At 44.2% G+C, this 26,313-nt stretch overlaps 2 protein-coding genes across 9 annotated transcripts in view; one reads left to right on the forward strand and one right to left on the reverse strand.

Annotated features, from left to right (window-relative positions):
- The window catches only part of GABARAPL2 (GABA type A receptor associated protein like 2), a 625,498-nt gene that overhangs the window by 332,758 nt on the left and 266,427 nt on the right, over positions 1–26,313 (forward strand). The window lies entirely within an intron of this gene.
- Positions 1–26,313, reverse strand: part of CFDP1 (craniofacial development protein 1) — a 934,470-nt gene that overhangs the window by 6,045 nt on the left and 902,112 nt on the right. For 2 of the 3 annotated variants that reach the window (XM_050772784.1, XM_050772783.1), the window contains one exon: positions 5,370–5,528. The exons of the other annotated variant lie outside the window; for it this stretch is intronic. In XM_050772784.1, the coding sequence (XP_050628741.1) occupies positions 5,370–5,528 (159 nt within the window). The remainder of the gene's footprint in view (positions 1–5,369; positions 5,529–26,313) is intronic. 3 annotated transcript variants of the gene reach the window in all.

A 26,313-nucleotide genomic window follows, 5' to 3' on the forward strand; every position in this document is an offset into this window, starting at 1 on the left:
CAAGATGTTGCCCTCAGGGGCTTACCATAGATGAACAAAACATGACAACATGCATCAGATGATAGTAAATGTCACGGAGAAAACCAAACAGGGTAATGTGACTGAGGGTTCCTTGGGTTGGGGTTACTCTAGAATGCCACCCGTGTAGAGCCCTGGATGACAAACCAGAGCCTCCCGGGGGAGGAGCACTACATAGAGACAGTGAGGATGGCCTGCAGCGAGCTAGGGGAGAAGAGGACAGAGGTAGGCAGGGGACAGCTGGGAGAGGGCCTGGCTAACACTGATTTGAAGGGCTACCGGGGGGCGTTCCGCAGGGAAGAGATGAAAAATGGTATTTTTAAATGACTGCTTCTGCTGCTGGGTGGAGAATGGATGAAAGGGTACAGAGGTAGAAGCAGGGAGCAGAGGAGATGTCTGCGGCCTGTACTGGGGTGGCGGTAGTGGGGCTGCACGAATATAAATGAGCTGAAGTATTTTGTGATGAAACCATCAACTGGAATTGTGGGACGTTGGTGGAAAGACAGGAAATCAAGGATGAAGCCCAAGTTTTTCTTTTTTTTTTTTTGAGACGGAGTTTCGCTCTTGTTGCCCAGGCTGGAGTGCAATGGCATGATCTCGGCTCATTGCCACCTCTGTGTCCTGGGTTCAAGCAATTCTCCAGCCTCAGCCTCCCGAGTAGCTGGGATTATAGGTGCCCACCACCATGCCCGGTGGCATGAAATACAAAAAAAAATAATTTTTGTATTTCAGTAGAGACGGGGTTTCACCATGTTGGCCAGGATGGTCTCGAACTCCTGACCTCAGGTGATCTGCCTGCCTCGGCCTCCCAAAGTGTTGGGATTACAGGCGTGAGCCACCATGCTCGGCCCCAAGTTTTTCTTTTAACAGTAGGGTACACAGTGATGTGCCATTTTCTAAGAATTCTGAGGAGTGAGGGTTCTGTTTATGGAGGGAAAGCAAGTATTTGGTTTTGAAAGTTAAGTTTGATGTGTCTTGGACAACCAGAAGGAGATGTCAACTAACAGCTGAAATGTAAGTCCGGACCTTAGTGGAATGGTCAGAGCAGGGGATACTTTTTTTTTTTTTTGAGTCTTCAGTTAAGAATGGTAGCTGCAACTTGCAACTTGTGAGCTTTCCTGGGGAGGAAGAGATGGCTGCCCAGGGCCCAGCCCTGGGACTTTCCAAGTTTAAAGGCCCAGGGAAGGAAGAAAAGCCAGCCAGGGAGTCTGGGCGGAGATGCCACCAAGCTCTGCTTCCCACCACTGTGGAAAATATTCCTGAAGAGTTGGCAGGAACACATCAAGAAGAAACTTAAAGGAATAAAGCATCCAGTTTTCCAGTAAGGCCCGAGGTATGGTGGGGTCAGTAATGGCAGGCGGGAGAAAGAAAAGTGAGCACAGGACTCATGGAAAAGGGAGAGGACACCTATTGAAAAACATGCCCGGCCTTTCCTCTACTTATATAATTCCCACAATAATCATGAGAGGTATATTAAAATGTTTCTACTTTACAGATGAAGAAAATGGGGCTGGTACCCATGGTATGGGAAGACCCAATACTTGAATTGCTTATTGTAAAACATACATACAGAAGAGTGCAAGAACTGGGCAAGGGCAATGAATCATTATAAAACAAGTGCTCGCGTGGCTCTGACTTGGTTAGAAGTAGAAGGCTGGAGCCCCGAGGAGGTGCCTGTATAATTCTTCCCCAAAAACCTGCAGCCCACTCAGGTGACAGGCTGCCCAGAGCCTGTGTCTGTGTGTTCATTTCCTTGCTTTAAGTTTCTTTTTTCTCAACATTAGAGTTTCGTTGTGTCTTTTTTTTTTTTTTTGTAAAGAGACAGGACCTTTCTCTGTTGTCCAGGCTGGAGTGCTGTGAGTAGCTGGGACTACAGGTGCATGTCACTGCACCTGTCTTATGCCTCTAGAATTTTGAACCTGTGGTCTTGTGATTCTCAACCTTGGCTGTGCATGAGAATTACCTGAGAAATAAAATTTAAAGATGCAGATATTTGTGACCTACCTGTTCTAGACTCTTGATTCAGCAGCTCTGTACAGAGGTGGTCACCTGAACTTTGGAAAATGTCACCAGAGGATTCTCATGCTCAGCCAAGGTGAGGAACAGAGCTCCAGTCCCTTCACTGGCCTAGGGGCTGGGCTCCGTTAAACCATCTGCGGGAGCCAGAAAAGGAGAGTGAGTGGAGGTATGGGGCTGGGCACTCAAGAAAGCAGATGAGAAGGGCTGAGGCAGAGCACAGAGCCAGTAGATCTGCACTGAAAACACAGTCACATCTGTGGAATCTGGCTGGGTGAATGAGGGGAGAAGCCTCAAACAAAGGAGGGAAAAGCAGAGCATAAAGGAGAACAGTATTAGTTAGTTGTTCCCTAACCCAATTGTGTGACTTTCCCCTCCTGAAAAGTTCTCACTAGGCAGATGTTATTTTTAATCTTGTCTTCTCTTCTAGTCTACATTTTGTTAACTCTTCCTATCTTTAACAGCACCACTCCTTACCTTTTTTTTAATTGAAAATTTTTATTTTTTGGGACAGAGTCTCACGCTTTCACCCAGGCTGGAGTGCACTGGTGCGATTAGAGCTCACTGCAGCCTCGATCTTCTGGAGGTGAGCAATCCTCACACCTCAGCCTCCCAAGTAACTGGGACTACAGGTGTGCACCATGCCCAACTAATGTTTTGGATTTTTAGTAGAGGCGAGGTCTTGCTATGTTGCCTAGGCTTGTCCTGAGCTCAAGCAATCCTCCTGCCTTGGACTCCCAAAGTGCTGGGATTGCAGGAGTGAACCACTGCTCCCAGCACTCCTTACTTTCCTAAGACCTCTATTAACTCAAGCAGAGTCAACACTGTCCAACTCAAATAATCAATATTCAGAAAAGCAATAATGTGTAGCACACACTGATAGTTCCTCTGCTGTCTCAGATCACTGTGCAAGAGTGGAGAACAGGACGGAGCTGCAAGTTACTAGAGCTGAATCTGAATGGAGAGGTTTGGGGCGCATGTCAGAGCTGCCACTCGTGAAGAGACAACACTGCACTTTATGCGGAGCCTTCCCCTGATCACTCTGGCTCCTTCTCCCTGTCCTGTAGCATTCCAGCTTAGACTGACCTAGAAGTCTGCTAGTTAAACAAGCTCATGAAGCTGTTTAAAATGTTTTTTTTTTTGGGCTGGGCGCTGTGGCTCATGCCTGTAATCCCAGAACTTTGGGAGGCCGAGGCGGGTGGATCATGAGGTCAGGAGTTCGAGACCAGCCTGGTCAACATGGTGAAACCCCATCTCTATCTACTAAAAATACAAAAATTAGCAGGCATGGAGGCGCATGTCTGTAATCCCAGTTACTTGGGAGGCTGAGGCAGGAGAATTGCTTGAACTCGGCAGGCGGAGGTTGCAGTGAGCCAAGATCGTGCCACTGCACTCTAGCCTGGGTGACAGGGTGAGACTCCCTCTCTAAATAAATAAATAAATAAATAAATAATGTTAAAAAAAAATACTGGGCCGGGCGCGGTGGCTCAAGCCTGTAATCCCGAGACGGGCGGATCACAAGGTCAGGAGATCGAGACCATCCTGGCTAACACGGTGAAACCCCGTCTCTATTAAAAAAATACAAAAAAACTAGCCGGGCGAGGTGGCGGCGCCTGTAGTCCCAGCTACTCGGGAGGCTGAGGCAGGAGAATGGCGTAAACCCGGGAGGCGGAGCTTGCAGTGAGCTGAGATCCGGCCACTGCACTCCAGCACGGGCCGCAGAGCGAGACTCCGTCTCAAAAAAAAAAAAAAAAAAAAAAAAAAAAATACTGGTCAGCTTCCAGGTTCATTTAGATAATCTCGAAGCCTAATTTAGAAATATGACCCCTCCCAAAATAAATCCTTTGCCTATCATTAATAACCTGAATGAGCTAGGTGCAGGGATGTGCCCCTGTAGTCCTAGCTCCATAGAAGGCCAAGGCAGGAGGATTGCCTGAGCCCAAAAGTTTGAGACCAGCCTGGGCAACATAGTGAGACTCTCTCTCTTAAAAAAAAAAACTTGAATGACTTGGACTTAATGCAAGCCTTTATGTGACAGGTGTTCCGTAAAGTGCTTTATGCATATTACATATATGTAAGCAATACATGTATTATCTCATGAGATCATCACAACCACATAGTGAGGATGGTATCATTATCCCAATTTTATTGGTGATGGAGCTGAGCCTCAGAGGTGTCCAGCATGCTGCTGGAGAAGAGCTTACTGGTGAGGGCAGAGCTGCTGAGCAGCCAGGGCTCTCTGAGTGGGACACTCAACATTTCCTTTCATGGCTAGGGGTGAGGACTATTGATTTTGAGCCATGAAGTCACTTCTGTGGTAACTTCCTTGGTGCCTTCTGAGGTCCCTAAGTACTTATGAACACCATTTCTTTCTTTCTTTCTTTCTTTCTTTTTGAGACAGAGTCTTGCTCTGTCACCCAGGCTGGAGTGCAGTGGTTCAATCTTGGCTCACTGCCACCTCCGTACCTCCCGGGTTCAAGTGATCCTCCTGCCCCAGCCTCCCAAGTAGCTGGGATTACAAGCGTGCACCACTATGCCTGGCTAATTCTTGTATTTTTAGTAGAGATGGGGTTTTGCCATGTTGGCCAAGCTGGTCTCGAACTCCTGACTTCAAGTGATCTGCCTGCCTCAGCCTCCCAAAGTGCCAAGATTACAGGTGTGAACCACCATGCCTGGCCACCATTTCTTTCTTGATGTTTTGTTTAATCACCAGTAAGACAAATATGACAAGGAAAGGACCCTTTTTACAACTGAATACATAGGTTATGAACATCCTCTTTGTATTCCACAGTGAAGAGAAAGAGGTGCAAGTGATGGCCTGTGGTGCTGTCTGAGGGCCTGGCCTATCACACAGGCTATAGCCAAGGGTAAAGCCCTGCCCTGGGCCATGATGACACAGACCAAAAAAAAATGTCACAATAATGCAACATCTAGGCACTCCAGTGGCTCTGTTTTTGAAAGATTTGAACTAGTTTGGCTTCTCAGAAGGACAAATGATTCAGATAAGGCCAAGGCTGCTACCATGGGCCAGATCCAACCACTAGGCAACTTATAGCTCACTGGAGCTGTAATTCAGCAAATTCAGCTTGGCAGACGTGACTGGCCCTGAGAGTACTCCTCACATGCCCCGCCTTCCCTCCATCTGCAGTGGCCTTCCTAGTGACGGGCCCTGCCCCACATTGGAACAAAGCCTTACTGACAGAACAAAGTGCTCACATTTTTAGTTCCATCATGAAAAGCTCCTGCTTGCTTACAGTGGGCAGTCTGTCTCCAATAAATCATTTGATTTCAGGGTTCGGAGGATTTTTCAAGGCATATAACCTACTCCTTCTTACCCCTCTTTCCCTCGATTATGGATGGCCAGTTCTTCACCAATCCCCTCTTCCTCCTTGAAGCTCTCCCAGTCCAGTTTGGACTTCTCGAGGGTGCTCATTTTCTGTTTCTTGGCACCAATTTTCCCCAAAAGGTTGCTCATGCCACTTGATCTTTTTAACCTAAGGAAAGAAAATATGAAAGAGGTAGCAGGTAAAAACTCTGATCTCTAGATTAACACTTTTTCTGCTGCACATGGGAATCCCCTAGATTGCAGCCATTTATCTTAGTGGAAGTCATGTTCATATTTGGGGCATTTCCTTCCTGGTGTGGAGAGCACTGTAAGTAAACTGGAATTCTAATGTGCTTTTCCTGCTTAACACCACTGTCTGCTCTCCTGAGCTGCGAACAGGAAATCCTGCCTCCTTCAGACCTCTGTGGGCTCTGTGTGGCAGGTCTCTGCTTGCAAGGAGGGGAGGAGCAGCACTTCAGGCAGGGCTTTGGAGTCACATGCCAAGGTCCAACTTCCAGCTTAACTGTGCGACTCTAGGCTAGTTATTTACTGCATGTTCCTTGGTTTCCTAATCTACAAAGCAAATGCTTACTCACAGGCTGTGGTGTATTTTACATGTAAAGGGCTAAAATTGCACTTGGCACAGCGTCAAGGTGCAATAAGCATGAGCCACTCTGAGTCACTGTCATCGTTTAAGCTTAAAGCCCCAGGGGATTCTTTTAACAGAAAGAGAACCAGTTCCCAACACTGATGAGTGAAAAGTCCCAGTACTGTAAAAGGGTTCTAAAATCAGTTTCCTTTCAACTCCTGTGAATTGGGCCCTGGTTTTTCCCAGGAGGTGGAGAACATTCCTCACTCTGAAAGCTCACATGCGGAATGTACAGCCTGTGCTCCACTTGCTGGTGATGCTATCACGGACAGTGGGAGAAACCCCAGATGCCCAAATTCAAGTCTTGGCAAGTCAAATATTTCCAGTCATTGTTAAACATATGAGATAATGTAAGAAAAGCAAAATGCAGTTAAGAAGATGGTATGAGGGAAAGTTTGGTCTCTTTATGAAATGAAACGAAATCATCTACCAGCATGTAGGAACTTGGAAGTTAAACATTTAAAAACTATAAGCTAATGTCAAATGGTCTACTGATAATAATACCTTTACTTGTCTAGAATGTTTGTTCTCCAAGTGCTTTTGTAGCCATGATCTCATCTAACTCTTACTAAGGCCTGTGACACAGGACCCAGTCTCAGAGTTGGAAGGGATCACCTTTGAAATAACCTAGTATCACCCTAACCCATTCCGAAACCCCACATCCCTGCCGCACAGCACGGTGAACGACCACCCACCCCCTGTGCCTGGGGTGAGCCAACAGGCCAACGTCCACACTGAACACCAGACTGCTGGGACTGAACAATGACCCTAAGCATTCTCATTCTATTAACTTTAGTAGAGAGGATGTCAGCTTCCCTGTTTGGGACACACCCCAGTACATGCTGAGCTTAAGATCAACTCAGAATAGGCTGGGCAAGCTTCATCATCTTTGTATTAAGTTGGACAAATAAACAAAGTTCAGAGAGGTTAAATGAAAAAACACGGGTCAAAGCAATAGACAACAGAGATCCGGGACAAAGCAAGACCTCTCCTGACTCTCAGTCCGCACTGCACTATCTCACCTCCAGATGAGAAGTGACTGGAGAGATTTTCTCTTCAGTTACTTTACTTCCCAGGTTGCTTAAGAGAACTCCAATAGCTCTTTATGAGCTTTCAATTCATATCTTCTAAGCGCTGTTTTCTAGACAACTCAACTCCTACAATGTCATGCGCGCACACACACATACTCTTTCTCTTTCACCATTTTACCAGGAATGGACCATGAGTGGGGATATGGAAACTTACTGTGTCTCAAATCTTTTTCCTTCTCATCTTCCTTACTGCTACTGCCCGACTTCTCATTCTTATATCACCTGGATAACTAAACAGCCTCTTTACTGGTCTCCCTAACCTGTTTTTCCCCATCCTCACTCAGTGGTCCTATCCTGATATCTACTGACATGCTGTAATTAGACTGAATATTCCAAAACACAAAGCTTATCATGTCTTTCTGCTTAAATGTCTCTTCACTGACTCCTTTTTATTTTATTTTTATTTTTTGAGATGGAGTTTCTCTCTTGTTGCCCAGGCTGGAGTGCAGTGGCATGATCTCGGCTCACTGCAACCTCCACCTCCCGGGTTCAAGCGATTCTCCTGCCTCAGCCTCCCAAGTAGCTGGGATTACAGGTGCCCTCCACCACATCTGGCTAATTTTTTGATTTTTAATAGACAGGGTTTCGCCATGTTGGGCAGGCTGGTCTGAAACTCCTGACCTCGGGTGATCTGCTCACCTTGGCCTCCCAAAGTGCTGGGATTACAGGTGTGAGCCACTGAGGCCAGGCCCATTGACCCTTTTTAAAAATATAATAATTAAAATAAATTTTTATGTATTTACTCTTTTAGAGACAGGTTCCCACTGTGTTACCCAGGCTGGAGTACAGCAGTGAAATCACAGCTCACTACAGCCTCAACCTCCCCGGGTCAAGTGATCCTCCCACCTCAGCCTCCTGAGTTGCTGAGACTACTGGTGTGTGACACCACGTTCAACTAATTTTTTTATGTTTTCTAGAGCTAGGGTCTTGCTATGTTGCCCAAGGCTGGTCTCAAACTCTTGGACTCAAGCAATCCTCCTGCCTTGGTCTCCCGAAATACTGGGATTATAGGCATGAGCCACCATATCAAGCCTTATCTCAGCTTTTTTTTTTTTTTTTTTTTTTTTTTTTTTGAGAGGGAGTCTCGCTCTGTCGCCCAGGCTGGGATGCAGTGGCCGGATCTCAGCTCACTGCAAGCTCCGCCTCCCGGGTTTACGCCATTCTCCTGCCTCAGCCTCCCAAGTAGCTGGGACTACAGGCGCCCGCCACCTCGCCCGGCTAGTTATTTTTTGTATTTTTTAGTAGAGATGGGGTTTCACCTTGTTAGCCAGGATGGTCTCGATCTTCTGACCTCGTGATCCGCCCGTCTCGGCCTCCCAAAGTGCTGGGATTACAGGCTTGAGCCACCGCGCCCGGCCGCCTTATCTCAGCTTTAAAACCACTTCCTCCAGGAACCCTTCCCTAATCTCTGGGTTAGGTGCCCCTGTTGGTATTTCTATCACACCAGTTCTTTTCATATGGGAACACTGATTTCTCTTTAGATGCTTGTGAACTCTTATTTCAGCTGCAGCTGTACTAGATGGTTCTGGGCAAGTGCAGGTTCATTCACTGTTGACAACACCCCACCAAAAGCACATGCCTGAAGACTTTCCATTTCTGGCTGCAGGATCTCCTCTGAGCCTGCCTGCATGCCACAAGTACTGCCTGCACAGGTGGTGGAGCTCAAGCCATTGGGGCTAGCCAGAAAGAACACAAAAGCTGGTGGTTAAATGGCCAGCCTCCTACCCCTCACAAGGTAGTTGTAGGAGGTGCCCTGAATGCTTCTCAGAAATTCTGGTGCCATCAAGTCCTTGTGGCCTTGGAATTGTGCTCTTATATTAACTTTTCCTTCTTCCTTATCTCATTCTTTCCACTACTCACACCTGCTCCCTGGGATCATTTCCCAAATAAACTCTCTGCACTCAAAATCCTTGTCTTACGTTCTGCTTTGAGGGGAATCTAACTAAGGCTGTTAGGAGAAAAATTATTTTCCTCGTGTAGTCTTTATCTTTCTGTGGCTATTTAAGTTCCTGGGTCTCCAAACCTCTCTAACCATTGACAGAGTTCTGTGAACAATGGGCACTCAATAAAGTCAACCATGTCACCTGGATTACAGAACCAATTCATGGAAGAGAATCAGATCTTTGTAGAACAAAATATTTTTTAGAGCACTTCTACACTGAAGATTTTACAGGGAACAATTCACTTTTATTCTTCCATCAGCTCTCAACAGCCCAGGGTTTGCCATTTAATTTGGGCAGCACCACAGGCCATGTATGCCACCTCTCCCATTCAGCCTACAGCTCCAGTGGTATTCCTGGGTTAGGCCATCTTTTTGACGAATTACTTTGAGAAGTCTATGAGAAACTTGATTTTTTGATGGACAGCAGTGAGAAGGTTTCCAGAAAGGAAAAAAACCATAATACCCCTTTGGCTTGCTCACCATAAAACATCAGTAAAATGTCAACTGTGCTATTATGCTTTTGGGGAAGGCTTCCAGCTCTCCTTTCACTGGGTCATCAACATGGTGTAAGATGTCCTAATGTGATAGTCTCTAAAGCAAAATGATATGTCTTTTATTTGAGGCTAACTCAAAATGAATGACACACTGATAGCAGCAGCCAGAACACACAGCGGGGCTCATCATAACCAGGAGACCAGCAGCTTCTTCCGAGAACCTGGTGTGTGGGCTCCCTCAAGATTCTGAGCCCTCCCACTCACCCTCCCACCCTGACAGGGGTTTCAGTGTCCTAATCCTGGCGTCATTTCAGCACAGCTTTCAGAAAGGCAGATTTACTATGACCTTGCCCCTTTCTCTGCCACAAAGGTACATCAACTAGGCTTTCAGGAAGCCAAGGCAGGAGAGAATCAGTCTCTGGGCAGGGGCCGCTGACCTTACTCTGAGAAAGAACACAGGAAAACCTACTTCAGCCACGTACTTAACCTCTGAGAACTGTGGCTAGCAGGGGACAAACCAGCATTGGCTCTCCAGGCATCTGGCAGCTGTGTATATTGGAATGGGGAAGTCAGAATTCCCTTGTAGATTTGTTTTCATCAAGAACCAATCCAGTTCCAGACCAACAGAACGACTGGTTTCTTTGTTCTGGATCCTAAACCGTAGGGCAAGGTACTGCCAGAAAGTCTGTTTTAACAGACCACCCTTCAGATGACGGTACTTCATTGAGTCAAGAGACTCCTCACCCACCTGTTGCAAGTCAAAGTTCAAAGAAATGCACCATGCACTTGCTCACCCAGATTACATCCCGAATGTTATGCTGAGGGACTCTGGAATGTTATTACCAAGATGTTTCCAATGTCACAATGACATTGCAACCACCTCCTCCTGAACATAACGAGACTTTGTTGACCTTACTACCATAAATTTGATGTAAAGACTAATCCTGTTCAAGGAATGTGGCCTTTGCTTTCACCAGCCAGCTTCCATGCCGTAAGAGAGCGTGGCTGAGTGCAGCTCATACTGGTGAAAGAGACACTTATTTTCCAAGCTTATCTTTCTTGCGTATTTTGTTCAGTTATCCATCAATCAGCAATTATCTTCAACTCCCTTCCCACCATGCCAGACCAAGACCTACCATAACATCAGACACCAACCAAGACCTTGATTAAGAAACTAAGAAAAGTAAAAGAGACACAGAATGTAAAATGACAAGTCATGTTTTTCCCTTCTAGGTTCAAAGTTTATAATGATAATTTTCTAGAACTTACTCTGCTTCTCTTTAGCAAAAGAAATGTAATTTTAACAAAAATGTCATTGTAACTAAACAATAAACTTCATCCTGTTGAGTCTGTCACAGAGATATTATGGTAACTTGTTTACTTTGTTCCACGTCCATTAGCATGGACTTGGATTTGTCCAACCGACTGATTTTGTAGCAAGAGCACTGTTCTATCTGACCACCCTCAGCAATGCCTGCTGTTTGCTTAAAAGAGGCAGTGGAAAGGAGCTGGGAGAGTAACTTGCCAAGTGGAAAGGCTGACAGGGCTTACCAACTGTTTGTGAAGGACGGTAGGAAGATCTTTCCTGGTGATCTTTAAAATCATCCCCAGGTACCCAGCCATCTCACAGAATAGAATTTTAGGTTTGGAAAGGAATTCAGAGTCATTCATTCACTGTATTTATCCAACAGAGATTACTGAGAACTTACTCTCTACCAGACACTGTGCTCAGAATGGGGATATAAAAATATATAAAGCTTAATTTTCGGCTTCAAAACAAAAATCCAGTGGAGGACAGATCAACATACAGGCAAACTGTAACCACATATTATAAGGGCACAAAAGAAGAAGAGCTGAAGGGATGTTTAGTCCAACCTCCTTATTTTATAGATCAGTCAACTAAACTCCAAAAGGTTAAGAAACCTGCCCAAGTTTATAGCAGGAGACTTGGGATTAGTACTCAGTGTTCTTGATGCCCAGACTACTGTCTTTTCTACCTTGCCTGGTGCTAGATTTAAGTCCAAGTAGCTGGGACTATACACATATGTCACCAAACCCAGATAATTTTTTTTTTTTTTTTTGAGACGAAGTCTCGCTCTGTCGCCCAGGCTGGAGTGCAGTGGCCGGATCTCAGCTCACTGCAAGCTCCGCCTCCCGGGTTTACGCCATTCTCCTGCCTCAGCCTCCCGAGTAGCTGGGACTACAGGTGCCGGCCACCTCGCCCGGCTAGTTTTTTGTATTTTTTAGTAGAGACGGGGTTTCACCATGTTAGCCAGGATGGTCTCGATCTTCTGACCTTGTGATCCACCCGTCTCGGCCTCTCAAAGTGCTGGGATTACAGGCTTGAGCCACCGCGCCCGGCCTCAAACCCAGATAATTTAAAAAACATTTTTGTACAGACAGCGAGCTTGCTATTTTGCCCAGGCTGGTCTTGAACTCCTGGCCTCAATCATCCCACTTTGGCCTCTCAAAAGTGCTGGGATTACAAGTGTGAACCACTATGTCCAATCTATTACATTTTTAATGGACTAAATCCCCATGATTTGACAATGGACTTACCCAAACACTATTTTTCTCATAACAAAATATTCAACACTACACTTGAACTGACAGACCAGTACCAAAAGTGGACCGCAAGGATAGGGTTAACACGTGTACAGAAGCACCACTGACCTTTACTCTAAACTTCAACAAGTGAAGGCTGGATTAAGTCTATGCCTTCCATCTAATAGCCTGGATAATTACTAAAATGCAACTTATTTGGAACAAAAATTCTTTGGCAGAGATACGCAGTTTCCCTAGTATTTGTCATCTGCTTACAATGTAGGAATGGACCTTTACAATTTTTTTTTTTTTTAAAGAAATAGAGTCTTGCTATGTTGCCCAGACTGGCCCCGAACTCCTGGGCTCAAGCAATCTTCCTGCCTCAGCTTACTAAGTAGCTGGGACTATAGGCTCACACCACCGCACTCATCAGGAATGAATCTTTTTGTAGCTCATTCATGAACTATTAATATTGTCCAGAGTCATGGAAGGTCTGACACTGGCCTGGAACTCTCTGAGAAACAGGAAGAAAGCAAGCTTATGAAGCTAATTCTTCGTTGAGGGTTGTCTGTCTGGAACCAAGGTTTCTCTTTCACATTTTCTCTGGAATTAGCTAAAATCCGTAAGACTAAAAAGTACAACTCAAAGCCCTGGACAAATTTCACTACCCACCTGTATAAATCTCTAAGTAATCTCCCCAAAGCCCAAGATTAGACCACTCAAGGAAATGGACTGGAAGCCACTGATGGCATATTAGGGAGCTAGTTTAACTCCTGTTCACTTCTCAACACTGTATTGACAGTACTGTACGGGCCAACGGCCTCAGGAAAGCAGAAAACCAGAAGTATGACAAGTTCCAAAGATTTTAAACCTCTTATGGCTTGAAAAATTGTCAGTACTTTTAAATCTATTAATAAAGTTGATAACAGTGCCAGTAAAAAAAGTGCCATCTATCAGCAAAAGGCAAAAAGAAAAGCTGGCAAATAGCAACAGCTTTACTGTTTTTATACAAATAGAAAATGATTTATTCCTCAGTTCTATTGTTCTTTGCTAAGCCAATAATGAAGGGCACTTACATTTGTCTGATTTGATTTCAGCTGCTCTACATCTTTATAACGTGTGTCTGAAACATACCTATTTTAGTGACAGAAGTCCTGAATTCTAATATCTCCTGAAACACGTTACAGAAAGCCCTTGCCAACCCTTCCTTCCATGTGTTGTTGAGCGGAGGTGTGTTTTGCCCTGTTCTGGCCTCTCAGCTGACTGCCAGGAAGAACTAAGAAATTTTAGCTGACTTTGGTTCTATTTAAATGAAGAGCTCTTCCTATATAAGATACCACCATCCGTTTGTAATTACTAAGACAAGGACTGTTTTCCCAAAAGCAGTAAAGGTACTCTAAATGCACAGACTCCTGGTCTCTATTATAATCAAGGGCATTCATTTTGAGAATGTCAGATGGGGATTGGGGCTCTCAAGTGACACTGAAATGGACTTTTTCTCTGGGACAAGCTAACTGACCTGCTGGGCAGTCTCAGTACAAGGACCAAGAGAAAGCTAACATTCTTCTCTATGAAGAACAGTCCTTTACTGGTCTATTGTTCCACTGCAACCAACCAACTCAGTGGCTTTGGGTCTCTTGCCACAAACAATAATGTGTTGTTTGTGTTTATTACTCTGTTTATTTCAGAACTTTCAGAGACGCTCTACATTTGATAAGTGTTAGGAAAGTGCAGATCCTCTTCCACACCCTTCCTTGGTGCATGTAAAACATCTGTGATGCTTGGTTCACACCATATAATGCAGAGAGAAATGCTGCAGGAAGATGTAAAAGAACTTGTGCTACCAGGTAAACATGTGAGAGTTTTTTTGTTTTTTTTGGGACAGGGTCTCGCTCTGTCATCCAGGCTGAAGTGCAGTGGTGTGATCTCGGCTCACTACAGCCTCTGCCTCCTGGGTTCAAGCGATTCTCCTGCCTCAGCCTCCTGATAGCTGGGATTGCAGGCACCCACCATCACAGCCAGCGAATTTATGTATTTTTAGTAGTGATAGGGTTTCACTATGTTGGCCAGGCTGGTCGCCATGAGGCCTGGCCTCAAGTGATCTGCCCGCTTGGGCCTCCCAAGGTGCTGGGATTACAGACGTGAGCCTCCCTCCGTGCCCGGTTGGCATGTGAGTTTTAATGTGTGCTAGTGTTCATTCCACTCTTGCCTCTGAGGGAAGTTATATGGTGAAACATGCCTTAGTTCTTCAGAAAGCAAAATATCATCAAGCTGTCTTCTCTCTTTGCATGTATTCCCTTGAATTACATAAAAGAAATTCCACAGAGAATCTCACGTTGAAAGTTTGAGTTGCTGCCCCTAACCAAAGCAAATGAGATGTCTTAAAGTCAAATGAGTGTTAGTTTTTGTTTGTTTTTTTTGTTTGTTTTTTTTTTTTTTTTTGAGACAGAGCCCTGCTCTGTTGCCCGAGCTAGAGTGCAGTGGCATGCTCTTGGCTCACTGCAACCTCTGCCACCAGGGTTCAAGCAATTCTCCTGCCTCAGCCTCCGGAGTAGCTGGGGTTACAGGTGCCCGCTACCATGCCTGGCTAATTTTTGCATTTTTAATAGAGATGGGGTTTCACCATGTTGGTTAGGCTGGTCTCGAACGCCCAACCTCAGGTGATCCGCCCGCCTCAGCCTCCCAAAGTGCAGAGATTACAGGCGTGAACCATCGCACCTGGCCTTGTTCATTGTTATATTTGTCTATTTGAACAGAAAGAAAAGGAAGTGAATAACTACCTTCAATGGCAGTAAGATAAGTTACTTAATGGGCTACAACAAGGAATACCAATACATGGAAGTGCCAATACATGCTACAACATGGATGGACCATGAAAACATTATGCTAAGTGAGAGAAGCCAGGAGCAAAGGACCATATATTGTGTGATTCAATTATATGAAATGTCCAGAATAGACAAACCTACACAGAAAGTAGTTTAAGGGTTGCCAGGGTCAAGGAGAAATGGGGTTAGGAGTTGGGGGTGGTAGTTGCTGACAGCTAATGACAAATAAAGGGTGCAGGGTTTCTTTCTGGAATAATGAATATGTCCTAAGTTGTAGTGATGCACAATTCTGCAAATATACTAAAAGCCATTTAACTGTAGACTAGTACGGGAATTATACCTATAAGCTGTTTTGAAAAATGATAAATGACTACTCTTTCTCTAGGTACTGGATTTATACGCTCAATTTATCTTTTATTATTCAGGAAAAATAAAAGGAAATAAAGGAAATTTTTATTTTTATTTTGACACGGAGTCTCGCTCTGTCACCCAGGCTGGAGTGCAGTAGCACGATCTCGGGTCACTGCCACCTCTGCCTACTGAGTTCAAGCAATTCTCCTGCCTCAGTCTCCCACATAGCTGAGATTACAAGCACCTGCCACCATGCCTGGCTAACTTTTGTATTTTTAGTAGAGATGCGGTTTCACAATGTTGGCCAAGCTGGTCTTCATCTCCTGACCTCAAGTGATCCGCCTGCCTCAGCCTCCCAAAGTGCAGAGATTACAGGTGTGAGCCACCATACCCGGCCAGGAAAATGTTATTAAAGCAAAAATGTGTTTCCTGGACTCACAAAAGCATCACATAATTGGGCCATCGTTTGGCCAACCTAAAGAAAGGCTTTAGCCTAGGCGACATGGCAAAACCCCGTCTCTACAAAAAATTTGCCAGATGTGATGGTGTGTGCCTGTAGTCCCAGCTACTTGGGGGGCTGAAGTGGGAGGATTGCTTGAGCCTGGGAGGCGGAGGTTGCAGTGAGCCGAGATCATGCCACTACACACCAGCCTGGGTGACAGAGTGAGACCCTATCTCAAAAAAAAAAAAAAAAAAAAAGAGAAGAGTTTCCTAGCAGAGCAATTTATAATAATGATATTCAATAATGAGAAATGGGTGCTGGCATTAATCAGCCTTGAGGCTGGCTCTTGCTTTTTCTTCTTTGTTTTTGTAACCTTAAGGTGGTATCTCGGAAGGGTTATGTACAAGAATTCCATTATCGTCTGGTGAGGAATTCCAGTATGGTCTGGTGCGAAATTCCCCCCAACTTTATAGTTTGAAAAATGTCAAACTGAAAGAAAAGTTGAAAACAGAACCACTATTTATCTAAATATGCTTCACTTAGATTCAATTGTTAACATTTTGCCACATATAACTTTTCTTTCTATATATAAATTTACTTTTTAGCCGGGCGCGGTGGCTCAAGCCTGTAATCCCAGCACTTTGGGAGGCCGAGACGGGCGGATCACGAGGTCAGGAGATCAAGACCATCCTGGCTAACACGGTGAAAACCCGTCTCTACTAAAAAATACAAAAAACTAGCCGGGCGAGGTGGCAGGCGCCTGTAGTCCCAGCTACTCGGGAGGCTGAGGCAGGAGAATGGCGTAAACCCGGGAGGCGGAGCTTGCAGTGAGCAGAGATCCGGCCACTGCACTCCAGCCTGGGCGACAGCGAGACTCTGTCTCAAAAAAAAAAATAAAAATAAAAAATAAATTTACTTTTTTGTGGCTGTGTACAGTCATTGCATCACTTCACCTCTACACACTTTAGCATGTGTCTCCCAAGGACACTTTCCAACATACACCCAAAAAATTTAACATTGATATAATGACACAATATATAGTCCAATATAAAGTCCAGGTTCAAATTTCCTTCAATGCACCTCCCAAAATGGCCTTGTCAGTTGCTCCCCATTCTCTCCCATCATGCATCACATTTGAAAGTTTCTTTAGTCTCTTTTAATCTTGTAATCTAGCAGTCTCTTGCCTTTGGTTTTGTTGTTTTGATTTTTGGTCTTCGGTGTCTTGTTCATTTTTAAGAGTCCAGTCTGGCTGACCTACAGAATGTTGCTCATTGGATTTGTCTGTTTCCTATGACCAGATTCAGGTTAAATATTTTTGCCAAGGATGCTAAAAAGATGAGGTTGGGTACTTCTTACTGAACTATCATCAGGGGCACTAGTGTCAGGTCAGCCCATCCTGGCGATGCCAAGTGTGATCCCTTTGGTAAGGTTCTGACTGCCAGAACTCTCACTTGTAAAGGTATATTTTCCCTCTGTAATTAATTTGTAATTCATGTAAAATATGTGGGATAATACCCTCAGGAAGTTCAGGAAGTTCTGACCGCTTCTTACTTCTTACGCCTCACTCTATAACGTCTTTGGTTATGTCTACAAGCAGACTAGAGTGAATTAATAGTAAAGAATCCTATTTGAAAGGCCAGGCAGTGTGCTGGCTCACACCTATAATTTGAGCACTTTGGGAGGCCAGGGAGGGAGGATCGCTTGAGCCTAGGAGTTCGAGACTGAAGAAAGCTGTTATTGTGCCACTGCACTCCAGACTGGGTAACAGGATGAGACCCTGTCTCAAAAAAAAAAAAAAAAAAAAAAAAAAAAAGTCCTATTTGAAGGACAAATATACAAATATTCAGGAAATCCCCAAAGGAGAGTAAAGCTCTAGCTGTAAAAAAGTCTTTAAAAAGTAAAAGAGCAGTTAACTAGAGAAAAGGCAAAGGGCTATGGGATCTTCAGCAGAGTCCTAGATTGGACAGGCAAGTGGTGAGGACAGAGGCCTCTCTGGTCAATATGGAGGCCCTCACCTAGATGAGTGGAGACTCTTCTCAAGGCCTGGTGCCTGGTACGCATGAGGGTTAAATCACATGAAGTCAGCAGCAAAGAAAACCTCTTCTGACCTGCCGCCAGACCTCTAAGGAAATAATACTTCTGAATTTCCCTTCCCCTTTGTCCACTCAAATGTGGTTTCATCTCCTCCCCGGGAAAGAGATAATGCTGCAAGCCCTTCCCGCCTCTGCTCTAGCAATTTCCTTCTTTGAACCACTCCCATGGTGGGGGAGTCCTGGCAAAGCAGAGAAGGACACTCCACCATTTCACAGCAGTGTGGGAGTAAAGAAGGCCAGGGGGCTCTCCAAGGAGGAAATGTTGAGTGTAATGGAAACTAGATTCTGCCTGGGGAGGAGATGCTTTGCCCCTGAGGTGCAAACTGCTGTCGCTTTAATTTGTATGATTAGACACAGCTGGGGAGAATAATTTACTGACCAATACAGACAATTTACATTTCTGAGACACAATTTTAAAGGAATTATTAAATACAGCTTCTAACAAAGACCATAATGACATCTTTCTTTATGCAGAACCCTGGGAGCTCAACAGAGGAAGACACAGCTTATTTTCCAGATACTGGTTCCATATGGGCTACCACCAGTTACAGTTGCAGAGGCCAAAAAAAGCTGAGGCGTAGTGAGCATCTGGCATTAAAAGTCAATGACCTGGCCAGGTGTGGTGGCTCACCCCTTAATCCCAGCACTTTGGGAGGCCGAGGTGGGCGGATTACCTAAGTTCAGGAGTTGGAGACCAGGCTGGCCAACATGGTGAGATTCCTTGTCTCTACTAAAAAAATACAAAAACTTAGTCAAGCATGGTGGTGCACGCCTGTAATCCCAGCTACTCAGGAGGCTGAAACAGGATAATTGCTTGTACCTGGGAGGCAGAGGTTGCAGTGAGCCGAGATTGTGCCACTGCACTCCAGTGCACCACTGCACCCCAGCCTGGGCAACAGAGCAAGACTTCGTATCACAAAAAAAAAAAAAAAAAAGTCAATGACTCCTTTCAAGGAGAACTGTGCTGTGCTGTGCTGTGCTGTGCTGTGACTGTGACTGGTCTGTGCCGGTCTGGAGCCACACATTCTCATGAACACTCCCCTGATCGTTCCCATCAGGGACAGCATGGCCAGGCAAATAGCACATCTCTCCAACTAACAGGACAGACAAAGCACTGGGCAGAGGATCAATGTGCCTCAGTGGTGGGTTGTTTGGCTGACTGCTGATTAGGGAGTTGGCATGCTTTCTTAAACATCAGCATCCTGCTTTTAGACATTCAGCTTTCTTTTTTCTCCCACGGATGCAAGTCTCTGTCTCTTCATAACGAAACCTGAGGATGTTAACATAAATTTTCAATTCTTGGGCACCTCTCAGGTTGAGACCAGGCTAAAGTTTCAGGACACAGGGGTGTCCTCGGTCAAATCAGAAATAATTCCTTACATCATAGACACCTCTCTTAAAACGAGCCATGCCTGCCCCTTTCTAGAAATGAGTAGGCACATTAAGCACACGGTTTTACATGAAACTCATATGAGCTGAACACATTTTGCAAAATTACTCCCTCTCAATACCAAACTTATTTATTTTTTTGAGATGAAGTCTCTGTTGCCAAACTGGAATGCAGTGGCGCGATCTCAGCTCACTGCAACCTCTGCCTCCCGGGTTCAAGCGATTCTCCTGCCTCAGACCCCCGAGTAGCTGGGACTACAGGCACATGCCACCATGCCCAGCTAATTTTTTTGTATTTTTAGTAGAGACTGGGTTTCACCATGTTGGCCAGGATGGTCTCAATCTCTTGACCTTGTGATCTGCCTACCTCGGCCTCCCAAAGTGCTGGAATTACAGGTGTGAGCCGCCATGCCCAGCCCCAAACTTCTCACTGCTACTAAATAAGGATGCAAAATTCCAAATAAGGACGAGAGATAGACATTGGACACAGCTGTGATTCTTGACACCTCAAAGTTACGTCTGGGGTTGGAGGGGAGCGTGCTTTATGGTCCTTGCATTACAGGAGGCTGAAGTGGTGAAGGTCATTTTTCAGCACTTGGCACTCCTGCTAGGGTCCTGACTCCCAAGTCTATTTTCTCAGTGGCATCCACAACATCGCTTGCTCATTCAGTTGCCAGGGTAGCATCTCTGGCTTCCTACAGGCCACAATTCTACTAACATCAATGGGAAACTTAATGAGGCTCAGATCCCAATCTGCCTCTCTGCCTCCAGAGGCAGCTCCCACCTCTCCTTACTAAGCTGGGATACGGCATCATCAGCGTTCCCCCTGTGGTGCCACCCCTCACAACCCAGGATTTAAAGAGCCCTTAGGAAGCAATCTATACAAGGGTGATCACAAGAATGGGGTTACTTAAGCATTTGAGCCCTAAGTGTCACTACGCTAAGGCAATGCAAGGGATTTCAACAAAGAAATATTCGTTCTCACGTAGTTTGATACTGAAAGCAGAAAACTTTCTTTTTACTGCATACAGGAAATGGTTTTCATAGATGCTAACCACAGCTGAGCCATCTGTAAACCACAACATTGTTTCTCTTTAACAAATGAAAGATTTTTACCCATGGCATCACTGACCATCAAAAAGAATTCCCATCCTCCATCTCTAGAGCAAGAAAAAACAGTAAGTAGAGTTTCTTTCCTTAATCTGCTAGCCAGGGGTTGCTAAAACAGCCTTTTCATTCAGAAATGTAGTTTGTCCTCCAAGGTTCATGTCACCCATCCCTACTGCTAGGTGATGTACAAACCCTTGAACAAGTCCAGTTTCTTTGCATTCTGAGAACCCCTCGGAGCATGCGCTTTTATGTGACCATGACTCACACTGGGTCATAATGTAAAACGTATAACTATGATTGAAGGCCAAAAAGTTTGAAAGAGATGCTTTAGCATTCACTGGCTGGCAGACGAAGGTCTGTTGAAACAAAGCTGGCTGGCTCTGCCAGCATAGACTGAAGGAATACTAGTTAAAAAAAGAAAAAAAATCAAGTGCAATCAACGAAAGTAGGGCAGACCCTTCTATTCCTTGATTCTTCCCTGTGTATTATTCATTTGTTTTGGGAAACTTGGCATCACGATCTCCCTGCTGTGAGAGCAAGGCCTCTGACCTGGCGCTCCTCACCCCAAACTGTGAGACTGTGTGACTAACACCCTCTCCTGGGGTACCAGTGGCTTTGTTATGGCCTTCCAGTCACAGAGAGGCTCAGCTGGTAACTCTGCAAGGATTGCATAAGCGTGTTCATTGTTCTCAGTGTTCAGATGAAGGAACGGGGCTCAGAATATGGGACACTGATGGTCTCATGTGAATGAAACAACTGAAAGGAGGGAGACTCATGCAAATAAAACAACAAAATCCAAAAACATGACCTCAGTCACACCAAGGAAGAGTTCCCTCTAAGAATGAAGAGAAACAAGAACCTAAATATAAGCTACTAAATTTACTTGTACTCTGGAAGAATGCTGGAAAATCTGATGACTTATTATTTCTTATTCTCAGCTAGCATTTTTTTTTTTAAGAGATGGGATCTTGCTGGTTTTGAACTCCTGGGCACAAGTCATCCTCCTGCCTCAGCTTCCTGAGTAGCTGGGACTCACAGGCACATGTCATCATGCCTCACTCAGCTAGCAGCTAATACTTTAATATTTTAATTTATTATTATTATTATTATTATTATAAGACAAGGTCTCACTCTGTTGCTCAGGCTGATCCTGAACTCCTGGGCTCAAGGGATCCTCCTACCTCGGCCTCCCAAAGTGCTGGAATTACAGGTGTGAGCCACAGCGCCCAGTCTGGCTAATACTTTTATAATAGCTTTACTGAGATGTAATCCACATTCTAAAGATTTCACCTATTTAAAATGGTACAACTCAGTGGTTTTTAGTATATTCATTACCACAATCTCATTTTAGAAAATTGTCACTACTGCCAAAAAGCCCCTTATATCCAGTAGCAGTTACTCTTCATTCCCCCAACCAACTCTTGGCAACTACTACTTTCTGCTTCAACAGATTTACCCCTCTCTCAGGCAATACTTTAAACCAACCTTGTCCAACTTGCCTTATTCTGTTGTTATTGTTTTGGGCTTTTAGCAGCCTGAAGCCATGTTTTTTAGTTTCTGTCTGTAGTGATAAGCGGAAAAGAGGGGTGAGGAAGGGGCTTTATTGGCCCACCCAGATATAGAAACTAAGAACCCATGACTGGTCTTATTTTCTCCCTTGGACACCCCTGTTTAAACCATAAATTTAAGATTATATATAAGCATCCAGAAGAAACAACACATCTCTCAATTGGTATCTATCACAGCCTCCTATAGGAAACACATTTAAACTTTCCTAATTTGTTTTCTACATGATGGTCATGCATACATTTTGTAAGAAGAATCAGAAATCTAGTTTTTACACAGGAATATTAGAATATCTGAGCATTGCTTGAAAAGTGAAGTCCCAGATATCACCAACAGTATTTCGGATCTGTGTTTTTAAAGCACTTGGGTACAGTGGCTTTGCAGTCAGTGTAGAAACCTGTCCCTTCTGCTTAATCAATTTTTATTTATAGTCATGTGTTGCTTGTGTTCTGAGAAATGTGTTAGGTGACTTCATTGCTGTGCCAACATCATAGACTATACTTACACAAACCTAGATAGTATAGCTTACTACACGCTTACATTGTATGGTAAAGTTGATTGCTCCTAGGCTACCAATCTGTATAGCATGTTACTGTACTAAATACGGTAGACAACTGTAACACAATGGTAAGTATCTGTGTGCCTAAACACATCGAAACCTAGAAAAGGTACAGTAAAAATATGGTACAGTTGAGCATCCTAAACCCAAAAATCTGAAATCCAAAATGTTCCAAAATCTAAAACATTTTGGGCACTGACATGACACTCAGAGGAACATTTCGAATTTTGAATTTCCAGATTTGGGACGCTCAACCACTAAGTAAAATACAAATATTAAAAAAAAAAAAAAAATCCCAAATCTGAAATGTTTCTGGTCCCATGCATTTTGGGTAAGGGATACTTAACCTGTGCATAAAAGATAAAAAAATGGTACAGCTGTATAGGACGTTTACCATGAATGGAGCCTGCAGGACTGGAAGTTGCTCTGGGTGAGTCAGTGAATGAGTGGTGAGTGAATGTCAAGGCCAAGGACATTACTGCACACTACTGTGGGATTTTATAACCTCTGTACACTTAGGCTACAATACATTTATTTAAAACATTTTTTCTTTCTTCAATAAAAATTTAACCTTAGCTTACTGTAACTTTATAAATTTTTTAACCTTTTGAAACTTTTTTTTTTTTTTTTTTTTTGAGACGGAGTCTCGCTCTGTCACCCAGGCTGGAGTGCAGTGGCCGGATCTCAGCTCACTGCAAGCTCCGCCTCCCAGGTTCACGCCATTCTCCTGCCTTACCCTCCGGAGTAGCTGGGACTACAGGCGGCCGCCACCTCGCCCAGCTAGTTTTTTTTTTTTTTTTTGTATTTTTTAGTACAGACGGAGTTTTACCGTGTTAGCCAGGATGGTCTCGATTTCCTGACCTCGTGATCTGCCCGTCTCGACCTCCCAAAGTGCTAGGATTACAGGATTGAGCCACCGCGCCCGGCCCTTTTAAAACTTTTTGACTGTTTTGTGGTAATGCTTAGCTTAAAACATAGCACAGCTGTAGAAAAACTTTATCTCCTGTTTCCATAAGGTTTTTTCTATTTTAAAATGTTTTCATTGTTTTTACTTTTTAACAAAAAAAAAGGAAAACTAAGACAAACACACACATTAGTCTAGGCCTACACAGGGTCAGGATCATCAATATCACTGTCTTTCACCTCCTTACTTTGTCCCATTGGAAAGTCTTCAAGAGCAACAACAGGTCTGGAGCTGCCATCCCCTATGACAACAATGCTTTCATATGGAATCCTTCCTGAAGGACCTGCCTGAGGCTGTTTTATGTTAACTTTTTTTTTTTTTAACAAGTAGAAGGAATACACTCTAAAATAACAATTAAAAGTATACTATAGGGCCGGTGCGGTGGTTCACACCTGTAATCCCAGCACTTGGGAAGGCTGAGGCAGGTGGATCACCTGAGGTCAGGAATTCAAGACCAGCCTGACTAACATGGTGAAACCCCATCTCTACCAAAAATACAAATTTGCCTGGCCTGGTGGCACGTGCCTGTAATCCCAGCTACTCTAGAGGTTGAGGAAGGAGAATTGCTTGAACCCAGGAGGTGGAAGTTTCAGTGAGCCGAGATCATGCCATTGCACTCCAGCCTGGGCAACAAGAGCGAAACTCTGTCTCAAAAAAAAAAAAAAAAAAAAGAAGAAGAAGAATAAGTACACTATAAATACATAAAACAGTAACATAGCTGTTTATTCTATTTTATATGACTGGCAGCACGGTAGGTTTGTTAACACCAGCATCACCATGAACACACGAGTGGTGTGTGGCTGTATTTATTTTTACTCTGGGCAAGTTAATTTCTCTGAGGCTCAAATAAGTAACCAATTAGTAAAATGAAGATAATAAGAACTATCTTGCAGGGTGATGATTAAATGAGATATTCATCAACTCAGCCCTTATCCTTGAGTGCCTTCAGTGTGCCAGACTCTTTTTTGGCCACTGGAGATAGACAGATTTCTTGCCCTCATTTAATTTAGTCACAAGAGACAGATACACAAACAAGCAATTACATTAGGAGAAAACCACTACACAGGAAGTGCAGTAGAGCATGAGTCTGAGATGGGGAAAGCTATAGAGAGGGTGGGGGAGGTGTCTGAGAGTTGAAGGATGAGAAAGAATTTGCCACGGGGACAAGGTGGGATAGAGAAGTCCAGAATAAGGCAATAGGCACTGAGATGTGTGTGAATGCACTTAGCATAATGCCTGGTGCACAGCAGATCATCAATACCTCCCGTCGTCCTCACTCTTATCCTCATGTTATGAAAAAAACTCACTCTAGAATCCAGAAAGAAATTTTAAAAATTGCTGTTGCTGGCCAGGCACAGTGGCTCATGCCTGTAATCCCAGCACTTTAGGAGGTCAAGGCAGGTGGATCACCTGAGGTCAGGAGTTTGAGACCAGCCTGGCCAACATGGTGAAACCCCGTCTCTATTAAAAATACAAAAATTAGCCAGGAGTGGTGGTGGCAGGCGCCTGTAATCCTAGCTACTCAGGAGTCTGAGGCAGGAGAATCACTTGAACCTGGGAGGTGGAGGTTGCAGTGAGTTGAGATCATGCTATTGCACTACATCCTGGGTGACAGAGTGAGACTTTGTCTCAAAAAAAAAAAAAAAAAAAAAAAAAAAAAAAAAATTGCTGCTGCTAGGAAAGATTAGTGGATCTGGGACTTAGAAGTTGCTTGTTCTTTTTCTGAGGCTAAGTCATCTTTGGCAGCAAAGTGTATTTTAAATTTAGATGGCTTCTTTCCCCACAAACTTTTAATTTTGAGAAATTTCAAGCCAAGAAAAGCTGATGTCCTTTAATCAAAAATAGTCCCCCTACCTGTAAAATGGCCTGCTATTTGGACTTGTCTGATTGTTAATTTGAGCTTCTTTGACGGCATCTGGGAGTCTTCTAGCATGGAAAAAGTCCTTGAACTTTTCTCCATCTATACCCACTCTTTGGGTGACTGCATCCAGTCCCATGGTTTAAATACTATTTGTATGCCTATGACCCCCAAATGTCTTACCTTCAGCCCAGACTCTAACTCCAGCTTTATATATATACCCAACAGCTTTGAGTGCCCTACTCTGCTCTGCTTATAGCCTTGCACATCTTAGTTGTGGGGGACATCTGTCCAGTCCTTACCTCCCAGACCCCCTCTCCTAGTACAGCCCCTTGTACAGTCCCCTTCAAGCATGCATCCACCTTACAGGCCTTGCCTCAAGCTACCCCTTCTCCCCAATGACTCTCTGCCCAGTTATCACCTTGGCTAACTTCCTGACCTCCTTCAAGTCTTTGGTCAAATCTCCATTTCTCAATGAGGCTTACGCTGACCATCCCATTTAATACTGCAAGCTTCCTCTCTTCATCCCACATACCTGATCCTCCTCCCCTCCTCTGATTGTCTTTTCTCTATCACACTTAGCATTTTCTAATGTACCCCATGATTTATTTGTTATGCTTATTCTTTTACTGTCTATTTCTCTGCTGTAGTGGAAACTCTACAATGGCTGGAACAAATGTCTATTTTGTTCACTGATATAACCCAAGCACCTGGCATGGTGCCTGGCACTTGGTAGGCACTCAAAAAATATTTGTTGAAAGAATGTATGGATCTTGGGAAACCATATCAACGTCACACATAAATCCCAGTGAAGTGATACTGATTAAAGTAACAACTCCGCATTGGCTAACCTCTTAGTTGCTACTCAAGCTAGCTAGGTTTTCTACAGGGAAACTAAGTATTTCAGAGCAAGCACAGGGAACCATTTATTAATTGCAACAGACATTCTTGAATGGCTGTCAATAGCCTAGAATTTGTCCTAGGCTGGCTTAGGCACCTCTCATGAGAGCCTGCAGAATGTTCAATGATTTTGTCATAAACCGTAATCTGAGGTACAGGGTATAAGATATCTTAGTT

Source organism: Macaca thibetana, chromosome 20, assembly GCF_024542745.1.
Source record: "Macaca thibetana thibetana isolate TM-01 chromosome 20, ASM2454274v1, whole genome shotgun sequence".
NCBI classification, from domain to species: domain Eukaryota; kingdom Metazoa; phylum Chordata; class Mammalia; order Primates; family Cercopithecidae; genus Macaca; species Macaca thibetana.